The sequence below is a fragment of the Lynx canadensis genome, chromosome C2, assembly GCF_007474595.2.
Source record: "Lynx canadensis isolate LIC74 chromosome C2, mLynCan4.pri.v2, whole genome shotgun sequence".
Lineage (NCBI taxonomy): Eukaryota > Metazoa > Chordata > Mammalia > Carnivora > Felidae > Lynx > Lynx canadensis.
This window is the reverse complement of record NC_044311.2, coordinates 71320389-71333519: the sequence shown is the minus strand read 5'-3', so window position 1 is coordinate 71333519 and position 13131 is coordinate 71320389. Positions and strand designations below refer to the sequence as shown.

Genomic DNA, 13131 nt, shown 5'->3' with positions numbered 1-13131 from the left:
TAAAATGGGAAATCAATGAGTTTTAAAGTGAACTTGACTCTGATAATTCAAATGGTTTATAGGTATACCTAATCAGACAGGACTAGGGACATTTTATGGGAATGAATGCTCATCAATATTTCAATCCCAATTTCAAAATTAAGGAGTTCTTGTTCAGTTATAGCAGAAGAGTTAAGAGAGTCTCAATACTTATTAAACAGTGACATTGGAGAAGTTAAACTTAAGCCTGTTTCCTTACTGGTAAAACAGGGATTATAATAGTACCTACCTTCATAGAGACTGCTTTTGAGGTTAAATGAGATAAAATGTGAAAAAGTGATTGGTATGACTTTTGGTACACAGTAAGCACTTGACAAATGTCAGCAATTATCAACAAGAAATTAAACTGACAAAATAGTAGCTACATTTTTCAAGAAAAAGAATTCCTTTTCTAAAAAACAGTTTATGTATTCTGAGAGAGACAGCACAAGCAGGGGAGGGGCAGAGAGACAGGGAAAAGAGAGAATCCCAAGCAGGATCTGCACTCTCACCATGAAGCCTGACACAGGGCTCAATCCCACTAACTGTGAGCTCATGACCTGAGCTGAAATCAAGAGCTAGACGCTTAATGGATTGAGCCACCCAAGTGCCCCAAGAAAATTAATTCCTTTTTAATGTGAAAAAAGCTAATTGTACTTTTAGTATCTGATAGAATTCAGTGATGATTTTAAATTAATTTGTACTTACCAAAACGCCTGCTACATGTGTCTGAAAGTATACAGGCAGGAAGGTTATGATTATGATTCTTTTTTTAATGTTTATTTATTTATGAGAGAGACAGAGAGCGAGCGAGCGAGGGGCAGAGAGAGAAGGGGACACAGAATCCAAAGCAGGCCAGGTTCCGAGCTGTCAGCACAGAGCCTGGTGCGGGGCTTGAACCCATGAACTGTGAGATCATGACCTGAGCTGAAGTCAGATGCTTAAGACTGAGCCACCCAGGCACCCCAGTTATGATTATTATTAATCAGTTTACAAAAGGGATTTGTAAACTCCTTACTGAGAACATAGCTGTAAACTAATAAAGTTCCTCAGTGCAGGATTCTAGCTGGCCCTGGGTATTGCCGTTATTCAGGTAGGCATATTTCAGGACCTCTTGACCCCATATTCATTGATTGGTCTATCTTAATGTAAAACCAGGCCAAAGAAAAAGTGATAAATTTGGAACTAGGGAAAGAGACAACAAAGAGCAAAAATAACCTTTTCTCCTAGCACTGACACCTTTGCCCTTGAGATATAGTAGAGAGTTAGTGGTTCTTAAACCCAGGTATATGGTGGTTCCAAAGTAATGGCCAAGATGAGACAACTTGATCCATATTTAAACTCCATTTTATATGTAATTTCTCTAGGCAATCTGGAGTATGGTGGTAAAGTTATTTCCTCTGCTTCCAAGCTCAGCTAACAACATACTCATACTTTTGTTTCAACTTCAAAGTTACTATCTCAGAGAAATAAGTTCTTTCTTGAATCCAATATATATTAGATTTTCCCCCCCACCCTCTGTAGTCATTCTTGGCACACTATTGACTTTTCCTTCATAGCACTTAACCATGATTTATAATCTTTTATTTCTGATTTTACCACTCTGATGTCTATTTTTACCATTAGACTGCATACACAATGGAGGTCTCTTTAGGTCACAACTTTATTACTCAGTACCTTTCATACGATAAATATAAACATATAGTTTACATTCAATAAATACTTATTAAGTGAAAGCAGGAGGGCTCAATAAACTAAGAAGAGGAAGAGCTGCAGTAAAAGTATTAGCATATGGAGAATGGGATTATATCGCAATACCGTCTGAGAGCCCATAGGAGCTAAGAAAACTCAGTGATTTGCCTTACCAGTCCTGCATGGGAATAACTAAATCCTGCTTCTCGAGACACAGACCAGTTGGCATGCTCTTCAATCACTGACATATCTGGGAACTTTACCACACTGCTGAACCAGTCAAACTCCAACTCTAAGCATGGGGTTTCCTAAGAGATGGAATAAAAGTTATCATATATATTATGCTTGACTGTAATGAAAGAAAAATTCTAACTTATGATAATAAAAAGCTTACTTTATTTGGATTTGACCCAGTAACACCAATAGGGTTCAGCAAATCTTCTAATCCATGAGGTACTGGCCAAAGATTCAAAGCCATTTTTCCAGATACTAGAGTATCTGTGTAATCAAACAAGTTTATATTTCCCCAGGCCAATGGACAGTGTTCCTTAAAAAACACAGAGAAAAGTATTCACTACTCTGTGGATTAAATTATAAAATGCATTTCAAAACACTTTTCTTTCCCAGAAAGAATTCAATAACTAATCATTACAATGATATCTATAATAAGCCATATTAATTTTTTTGAAAGTATAAGCACTCTCTGTTTCCCCATTTGAAATTACACGTATTTTTCCTTACTTATGAGTAAGTAACATGAACCAAAGCAAGCCAGGAAGACATTAGCATGTGGTCATTTAACAGGTATTTGTGTGCAGTCACTTTGCATGTTTAAAAAATTGTATCAGTGTGAACTCAGGAAATACTCATCATAAATAAATTCGGGAAGCTCTCCAAAGGTACTTACTCTTAGACACATTCATTTATTAAAAATTTTAAAATATTTGATCAATTTTTAAATGACGAAAAAATCCATTTCTTGATAAAAATTCAAATCAGCAGTTATAATTAGGAGCTTTTAGAAGTAAATATAATTATTCTTTCTGAAATACTTTACCTCTTTAGCACCCTTTCGGCCTTTAACAGAACAAATGGAAAGGCAAAGTCGAGCAGCACGAGGAAGATCAGGAATGTATATATCGTAATTTAGCCATTCATTCCACCTATGTAAAATGTTAAAGGAAAAAATAATTTACCATAAAAAGGCTTCATTCAGAGTATATAAATGACTCCTACAAATCATCAAGAAAAAGAGAAATCAAATGAAAAGCAGGCTGGAGATCAACTGGAACAGGCATCCTTCACAAGGTCATATCCAAACGGCCGATAAACATAAAAAAGTAGTCAATATTATTTACCATGCAGAAAATGCAAAATAAAACACCATGGAGATATCACTAAGGTAAGGATGTGGTTAAGGATATGTAGTAACGGGAAATCAGGAAATCAGGAAATCTCATATACTGTGGAGTGATGAGTATTTGAGTATTGGCAAATATCCCCCAAATACAAACTGTCCAAATGTCCAAAAGTGGAATAAATTGCAGGATAGTCACATAATGGTATACTATACAGCAATGGAAATAAACATGTTACTTACAATATGGATGAAATCTTACAAACATGAGTGAAAGAAGCTAGACACAGAAGAAAATTGGTGCCTTGAGTACATTTAGATACAATTCAAAAACAGTTCAAATGAACAATGTTAGAAGTCAGGATAGTAGTTGTCTAGGGAGGTGAGAAGGTTAATGGGAAGGGGCAATGTCATATTTCTGGTAAATGTTCTATGTCTTCACCAGCATGGTGGTTAAATGGGTATTAACTTTGTGAAAAGTCAAAGAAACATACAATTAGATTTATATATTTGTATGCATTTGTGCTACACTTTAGTAAAAAAAAAAAATTAAAAACAAACCAGCTTATAGAAAAGGCACACAGAAACTAAACAAGAAGCGTGAGATTTCCTATTATGATTACAATCATATTTACTCTTATATATGGTGTAATGTTACTCGGAAGAACCCTTAAATAAGACAGCATGTTAATAAAATGAAGGACATGAAAGCAGAAGTATTTGAAGTTGAACATAACTCCTTCACGAGAGGTAATACTTAACATTCATAATAAGGAAAGAATTAAAAGTTGCTATAGAAAGTGATGATAAAAAATTACTCAAATATTTATGATAAACTCCTTTCAATTTACTGGATATTACATGTGAAATTATGTCTATTTTGTTGGACATATTTTTTTTTTTTTTAAATTTTTTTTTTTCAACGTTTATTTATTTTTGGGACAGAGAGAGACAGAGCATGAATGGGGGAGGGGCAGAGAGAGAGGGAGACACAGAATCGGAAACAGGCTCCAGGCTCTGAGCCATCAGCCCAGAGCCTGATGCGGGGCTCGAACTCACGCACCGCAAGATCGTGACCCGGCTGAAGTCGGACGCTTAACCGACTGCGCCACCCAGGCGCCCCTTGTTGGACATATTTGTAAAGAGCCAAGTATAACATATTGTTTTGTTTTGAAACAATATAGCAATAGCTACGAAACATTATAGCAACAGCTACCAGTTATAAACTCAGAAGTCAGACTAAGTTGAATAGAATCTTATTTCTACTATTTTATTAAATGTGTAGCCCTTGCTTTTGTCTGTTTTCTCATCTGTGGAATGAGACTAATAACAGTATTTACTCTATAAGGTTGTTGTGAAAATCAAATGAGATAACACAAGTGAAGGGGCGCCTGACTGGCTCAGTCAGATAACACAAATAAAGTGATCAGAATAGTAACTGGTCCATGGTAAACGCTCAAGTGCTAGATATTAACCAAGAAAATTTTTCAATACGCTTTTTCATAACTCTATGAAATTCTATTTTTAATTAGCCAAACTAGGGTATAAACTTTATCAATAAAATAAGTGCTATTTATGGGCAAAGATGAAAACAATACGGTCTTTTGATGCAGAGAAAGCTTACATTTAATGGGAGAATTTAGTAATGAGGAATTCTAAAGGGAAAAGAAACAATAATTATAGGCAGAAGAAATACCGTGGGTTTTGACAAGTCTACAGTAATTTAAGAAAAATTAAAGACACAGGTACTTAAATGTACCTGTTTTTATTACTTCTAAATCTTTAGAATTGCTCATAATTAATGAGGAATATTCCACACACTTTCTAAGAGAGATATATCCTATGAGTGTAGTTGTTCAATACTATGCTAATTGACTAAAGTATGTTTCTCTGTTTCTCTAAAGTCCATATAGACGTGTGTGCAAACACCAATTAAGTTCTTTATTTTTATGCAATGGTTTGATATATATAGTCCAAACTGGTTTTGATTTTGGGAGAGAACTGGTAACCTATATGAAGAAAGCATTATGTATCTAGTTTATCTCATATATGGGAAGCATGGATTTGGAACAATCACTTAATCTCAGTAAGAATTTTTAAAAAATCTACTTTTCTACCTTTCCAATAACTTCATATTCTTTTATCCTTGACTTTAATTCCGTAAATACAGAAAAGTTAAAAAAAATCTACTTAAATCCTCATACTACTACCATATAGATTTTACCCTTTAACCAGAGAATTTTTTTAAAGTATTATTTATTTATAATTTTTTTTTTTTAACATTTATTCATTTTTGAGAGACAGAGAGAGACGGAGCATGAGTGGGGAAGGGGCAGAGAGAGGGAGACACAGAATCAGAAGCAGGCTTCAGGCTCTGAGCTGTCAGCACAGAGCCAGACACGGGGCTTGAACTCACGAACTGCGAGATCATGACCCGAGCTGAAGTCGGACACTCAACCGACTGAGCCACCCAGGCGCCCCAAAATATTTTTTATTTTAATCCAATATAGTTAACATACACTGTTATATCAGTTTCAGGCATACAATATAGTGATTCAAAATTTTATGCAGTACTCAGTGCTCATCATGATGACTGTATTCTTAATCCCTATCCTCTATTTCTCCCATCTCCCCACGACCTCCCCTCTGGTAACCCTGTCTGTTCTCTATGGTTAAGAGTCTGTTTCTTGGTTTGCATCTTTCCCCTCCTTGGTTCATTTGTTTTGTTTCTTAAATTCCATATGAGTGAAATCATATGGTATTTGTCTTTCTCTGACTTACTTCACTTAGCACTATACTTTCTAGCTCCATCCACGTTGCTGCAAATGGCAAGACTTCATTCTTTTTTTTTTTTTTTATGGCTGAATACTACTCCATTGTATATATATACCACATCTTCTTTAGCCATTCATCTATTGATGGACACTTGAGTTGTTTCCATAATTGGTGTATGGTAAATAATGCTGCTATAAACACAGGGGTGCACAGATCTTTTCAAATTAGTGTTTTCATATTCTTTGGGTAAATGCCAGTAGTGGGATTACTAGGTCATAAGGCAGTTCTCTTTTTAATTTTTTTGAGGAAGATTCTTTGGGTAGTATGGACATTTTAACAATATTTTTTCTCCTAATTCCTGACCATGGAATATCTTTCCATTTGTTTGTGTCATCTCCAATTTCTTTTAACAATGTTTTATAGTTTTCAGAGAAAGGTCTTTCACCTCTTTGGTTAAGTTTATTCCTAGGTATTTTATTATTTTTGGTACAACTGTAAATGGGACTGCTTTCTTACTTTCTCCTGCTGTTGCTTCATTATTGATGTACAGAAATCCACCAGATTTCTGTACACTGATTTTGTGTCCTGTGACCTTACTGAATTAATTTATTAGTTCTACGGGTCTGTTGGCTAGAGTCTTTAGGATTTTCTATATATAGTATCATGTCATTTGCAAATAGTGGAAGTTTTACTTCTTCCTTGCCAATATGGATACCTTGTATTCCTTTTTTTTTTTTTTTTTTGAATGATTACTGTGTCTAGGACTTCCAGTACTATGTTGACTAAAAGTGGTGAGACTGAACATCCTTGTCTTGTTCCTGATCTTAGGGGGAAAGACCTCAATTTTTTACCATTGAGTATGATGTTAACTGTAGGTTTTCTATAGATGGTCTTTATTATGCTGAGGTAAGTACCCTCTAAACCTACTTTGTTGAGTGTTTTTATCATGAATGGATGTTGTACCTTCTCAAATGGTTTTTCTGCATCTGTTAAAGTGATCATATGGTTTTTATCCTTTCTCTTAATGATGTGAAGTATCACGTTGATTGATCTGCAACTACGGAACCCCTTGCATCCCAGGAATAAATCTCACTTGATTGTAGGGAATTTTTTTTTTTAAGTTTACTTATTTTGAGATAGAGACAGAGAGAGAGAGAGAGAGAGAGAGAGAGAGAGAGAATATCCCAAACAGGCTCTGTGCCACCTGAACCCATGAACCTCGAGACCATAACCTTGAACTGAAATCAAGAGTTGGACACTAATTTGACTGAGTCACCCTGGTGCCCTGACCCTGTGAATGACTTTTTAAAAATGTATTGTTGGATTTGGTTTGCTAATATTTGTTAAGGATTTTTTGCATCTATGGTCATCAGAGACACTAGTCTATTGTTCTAAACTAGGGAATTCTTCAAGAAAAGATAATCAAATGAAAGTCCTTTCTAAATAGTTAATTTACTAAAATTTTGAGCTTTTAATCTTGTATTATTAAACAAATTTACCTTCTACTTTTATAAAACTAGTTTATTTACTTTTGATACTTGAAACAACTAGGATAGATCTACCCAATATTATTTTGGGGTCTTTGCTTGGGATTGTTGAACTCCTTAGATTGTTTATAGGTTTCAAAAAATTTAGAAAATTTTTGGCCATTATTTCCTCATTGTTTTTCTCTTCCTCACACAACCACCCCACCCAACCTGTGACAGACATGCAGTGTGGATGGGAAATAAACTTTTGCTGTTATAACAAAATTTTAAAAGATTCTGTAGTTGTTTGTTTCACAGTGCAATCTAACTTAAATGATGTGTTTTCTGACTGACAATTGTTCAGGTAGGGCAAGGAACTATTTCACTTCTTCCTGGTAGAGAAGGCTATCATCTCTTTGTATATCACCTAAGCCCTAGAATGATGGCCACATCCAGCAGCTTAATTAAGTACAAGACCAGAACATTTTCTGGACTCTTCTAGAATTCAGTCTAAATTCATTATAAAATTTACTTCTGGATGTTTTACTAGTTGTCTTTATTGCTAGTCTACAAAAATCCATCTTTAATCTTAATAACAATCTGAGTGCTCTTAAAATATTTCTATTATATTCATGGGTAGATTCTTTTTAAAAAAAATTTTTTTTTTAATATTTATTTTTGAGAGACAGAGTGAGACAAAGTGAGACTGGGGGAGGGGCAGAGAGAAAGGGAGACACAGGATTGGAAACAGGCTCCAGGCTCTGAGCTGTCAGCACAGAGCCTGACGCGGGGCTCGAACCCACAGACTGTGAGATCATGACCTGAGCAGAAGTCGGACGCTCAACCGACTGAGCCACTCAGGCGCCCTGCCCCCATGGGTAGATTCTTAATTCCCAAATCATTCCACAAAGAGCCAAAGAAATGGCAGTATGGCAAACTGTTGGATTATATTACCTTTTATTTCTTCATTATATCTAGGCAGTAATCATTTAAAATGTTCCTTAAAACTTCCCCTCCTTCTAAGAAACTGATTTGTTCCCAAAGACTCTTCATTTGAATGTCATAAATACCTATTCCTGTGAGTGATGTGAGTGCCTCAGAGTAGTCTAGCTCTGCAGTTGTCTGCCAACTCTCACTTCTTCTTAATGGAAATGGAAATGGAGAGATGAATAAAATGCTAGGTTTATTTAGCATTTAGATCTAAGGTGGGGAATCATCATGGTACAAAATGTAACCATATTCTGTTTTCTACTTGATATAATGGAAAGAGAGAATCACAAAAGTCTTTCACATAAAATTTTACAGAGACTCCATAAAGTGATCTTGTGACTGATACTCATTTGACCGAAAGACCTTATGTTCTATATGTAAGTGTCTGGTAATTTATATGAGTTGTATAAAACTAATGATGCCAAAAAAAAAAAAAATGCTTCTTGTATTGATTACATTGCTAAACACTAACAGGGCTTCCTTACCTGGGATTAGAACAAGGTACTCTTTGAGTGTTCACATTATCACATAAGGGTTCTCCTCCATGATAGATACCTGTTCGAACATAGATCTTAAAAAGAAAAAAAAAAGTATGTGTATACAAATATATACAAACATAATACACGCGGGCATGCACACACACACACACACACACACTACAGAACCAATAGTAAAATAATGTAACTGATATAAATGAAGAATCTATTAGAGGTTTCTGTTCAGATATAGCTTTTCTGTTCTCCCTTCACATATATAATAAGGTATGTAATTTAGAGTTTTTCATATTTTAGGAAGATAAATTAGTACATATACTAAATATTACTTCATATTCTTAACAGCTGGAACAGCACTCCATAAAGACATTAATATTTCTGCAACAAATCACATTAATATTTATACTAACTGGGATATAAAAAGACTATAAAAATTCCTGTTTCAGGTTGGGTCAGGTTTTGCTGACAAATGAATTCTGTAAACACTTGGTTTTAAGAACTTAGATTTATGGAAATTAGAATTATTAGAATATTAGAATTATGGATATTAGAATTGCAGAAAAAGGACTGTACACTGTGCAATAGCTAAGGCAGAGGAGCAGTACTGTAGCTCTCTGAAACACAGTGTGGGTCAACAGATTATTATATACAACGCAGTTAAAAAGTTTATGTAGGGGCGCCTGGGTGGCGCAGTCGGTTAAGCGTCCGACTTCAGCCAGGTCACGATCTCGCGGTCCGTGAGTTCGAGCCCCGCGTCGGGCTCTGGGCTGATGGCTCAGAGCCTGGAGCCTGTTTCAGATTCTGTGTCTCCCTCTCTCTCTGCCCCTCCCCCGTTCATGCTCTGTCTCTCTCTGTCCCAAAAATAAATAAACATTGAAAAAAAAAATTAAAAAAAAAAAGTTTATGTAAAATAATTTATATAAGATAATAAGCATCAACACTTGACTTCACCTTGTCGATGTCTCGAATATTTACATTCACATAGGTTGCACAAAGGATTTTTATTCTGAGTGCACTATTTATAACCCAAAGGGACTTTGTAGATGTTTCTCCATTCATATATGGTGTAGCTGTGGAGATGCGTCTGGAATAAGATGGCATTGTGAAACAGTCCATTGGCAGTTGGGAGTAAAGGCTTTCTTTAGCCATCAGCATCAAATTGGGCATCCTCCCAAGCATTATACAGCTTCTTATGTACTGTAAAAGATGAAGAGGGGAGGGGAGAAGTAATTTCTTATAAGGTATTTCATTTTAAAAGCAACATGTAAGCAAAAAACAACAAAAAAAGGAATTAAAAACAATGACCAAAGGATATTCATTATGAAAACACTGTTTATATCTTTTTTTTAAGTTTTATTTATTTAAGTAATCTCTACACCCAACATGGGGCTCCAACTCACAACTCCAAGATCAAGAGTCACATGCTCTTCCAACTGAGCATGTGATGCACCAACACTGTTTATATCACAATAAACAATTTAATCAGCTTATCCATATATCTACAGTCACGCCTCAAATATTAAATACATAAAACCTAAAGGAAAAAAAGCATCTATTCTCTCAAATTAAACACATCATCAATCTCTCAAGTTAAGTAATTATAGTATTAAAAAAAAAACATATGAATACCATTCATTAACATTAATCACTGAATTTTCAAAAAGTATGTCCTAAAAGCACAGATATTTGCCCCAACTTTTAAATTTAAATTTAATATCTTTGAAGCTTGTTACTCACCTTATACTGACTTAGAGGATATTTTTCAAGGAAGTATTCATCACATCCACACACTTTTAAAATATACTTGCCCTGGTATTCTAAAACACAGAGTTTTAGTTGTTCAGATGATAGCAACATACTTCGAGTTTTTTTCCTGATTGCTTCAGCAATTACTTGTTCTGGCACACAGTCATGGTTGATTTTCAGAGTATACTTCTGCTTGTCATTATTTGGAGAAACTATTACCCAAATCACCACTATTATTTGCCCTGTAACAGGAAAACATTATTAGATGCAATCACCATATAAATTTCTTTTGACAGATTTCAAAAAATATGCACTACCATTATTCTAATCAAAATCGGAAATTACTTATAATCAAACTAATTAAGTACAGGTAAATATCAGGTAGAAACCATAAATCTTCAAATACGATAGGGCTGCCAGACCATGCTCAGATCTCATGTTTTATGGCAAGCACCCAACACTGTGATTAGTGGGTCACAAGTACCTGAGGCCAAGCTAATTTCCATTCTAAACTTCATGACATACTTCATGACTACAACCCCTGTGAAAAGTGACTTATGATGCTATCAAAGGTTCAACAGTACTTAAAATACAGAAGACTTTCTGGCAACTATGGGAAAGAATCATGGAGACATGAAGAAAATGCTGAATCAGAATAAAAGAAAAGATGGTGGAGGAAGAAAAAGAGTATGAATCTTTAAATGTTTTCCTTCTAAGATAAATTAAGCTGGGAGAAGGGTGGAAGATGATGAAAATGGAAAGATTTAAACGATGGTAGAGTGGTCTGGGTGTTCACAGTACAATTCTTTCAACTTTTCTGCATGTTGGAAAATTTTCATAAAGAATGTTGGAAAAAAATGAAAAAAGAATTCCATTAAAAAATTTTTTTTAATGTTTATTTATTTGTGAGAGAGAGACAAAGCATGAGCAGGGGGGAGGAGTAGAGAGAGAGGGAGACACAGAATCAGAAGCAGCTCCAGGCTCCAAGCTGTCAGCACAGAGCTCGATGCGGGGCTTGAACTCACAAGCCATGAGATCATGACCTGAGCCAAAGGCGGACGCTTAACTCACTGAGCCACCCAGGTGCTCCCAAGAGAATTCTATTTTAAAAGGTATACTAGAGTAGAGAAGATTTTCAAATGAAGATCTTATGTTATACTGCATTAAACTACTTTGAATATTTTGGGTGGAATAGTAATAAGATGTCTTAACGTATTCTACTATCAAAATTTTGTATTTAATTGTGTGTGAGAGTTAACTTATTCTGTAACTTCAAATTGAAGCCTTCACTTTGTTATCTTGGAAAATACAGATATTTATCTGATACAATGATATTTTCATTTCCCAAACTATAATATAGTTTATAAATTTCCATGTTCACTTAATTCTAGAAATTGATTCATTAAGTATCAAAAGTCAATCTATATATTATTCACTATCAGATTTAATTATTGCATTTACCACTAAGAAATTTGTTTTTCTTTCTACATATGATAAAAGATAACAAGAATGTGCAAAGTTTTCCCAAAATTTCATAAAGTATTTCTATTTATAATTTTTTTGGTAAAAAGATAATTGATCTTAACTGTGTAATAATGAATTTCACAATCAAAGTTCTTTAGTTTTATTCTAAGATACAGAATTCACCAAGGGATCAGCACCATATGCACACAATTCATTCAATCAATAAATATTCATTACATACATATGTATTTGGCAATCAGCTATATCTTGTCAGCATAAGCAGTCCCTGCCTTCAAGAAGCTTATCATCCAGCATCTAGTAAAAAGACTGTACAAATGTATAGGCACAGATAGAAATTTTTATTATAGTAACCAATTATGGTAGATTGACAATTTTCTTACCTTTATCTAGTTTATTATATATGTGCTTTGGCAGTTCTGGTGAAGATTCTACATTTGGAGGATAGACATACATTGCTCTACTATGAGGTGAATTAAGATCCCGAAGATCCACAGCTTCTTTACAAACATTCAGAATATTTCTTCGGAAGTCCTGTACTTCTGGATCTTTAACCATATCAAATTCACACACTGGCATGCCAATAGCAAAACCTTAAAAAATTACATAAAGAATATAACATTCTATTAAACATAAAGTATGAACATGTTTCTTACAAATGGGGAATTTGACAGATCTGGAAGATCACAATAGAGTAAAGAAGTCTCTCTGGGTTTAAAGAAATTTTAATAAATACATATAGTAAAGTAAGAGTTGACAAGGACTCAAATATCTTTAACATACAGAACATAATATATTCAGCGATTTGGATCAGAGGTAGCAAACATCCGTGTAATTTTTTTTTTTTGAAGAGTAATACAACAAAACTGGACTATAACAAATCTAAGCCAACCCTACAAATGATATTTCTTAAAGAAAAATTTAACACCAAGGTATTAAAAATAGTTTCTTAGCCAAATAATCAAAAGATTATTATAGATTTGTAATGGTTTTTATTTCAAAATCTATTTACCTGAGATTACAAAGGTAATTAACTGATTCAGACAGAAATATTTTAGTAATGAGAAAACAGTTAAGTTTCATAGTTATTTGCTTTTAGAATAGGACGACA

The 13131-nt window shown here is 34.4% G+C and overlaps 1 protein-coding gene across 2 annotated transcripts in view; it reads right to left on the bottom strand.

Annotated features, from left to right (window-relative positions):
• The window catches only part of PIK3CA (phosphatidylinositol-4,5-bisphosphate 3-kinase catalytic subunit alpha), a 79381-nt gene that overhangs the window by 18512 nt on the left and 47738 nt on the right, over positions 1-13131 (bottom strand). For both annotated transcript variants that reach the window (XM_030330625.1, XM_030330626.1), the window contains exons 3-9: positions 12404-12613; positions 10530-10780; positions 9744-9989; positions 8784-8869; positions 2768-2873; positions 2105-2257; positions 1884-2018 (exon numbers count right to left, since the gene is read on the bottom strand). In XM_030330625.1, coding sequence (XP_030186485.1) covers positions 1884-2018; positions 2105-2257; positions 2768-2873; positions 8784-8869; positions 9744-9989; positions 10530-10780; positions 12404-12613 — 1187 coding nt within the window. The remainder of the gene's footprint in view (positions 1-1883; positions 2019-2104; positions 2258-2767; positions 2874-8783; positions 8870-9743; positions 9990-10529; positions 10781-12403; positions 12614-13131) is intronic.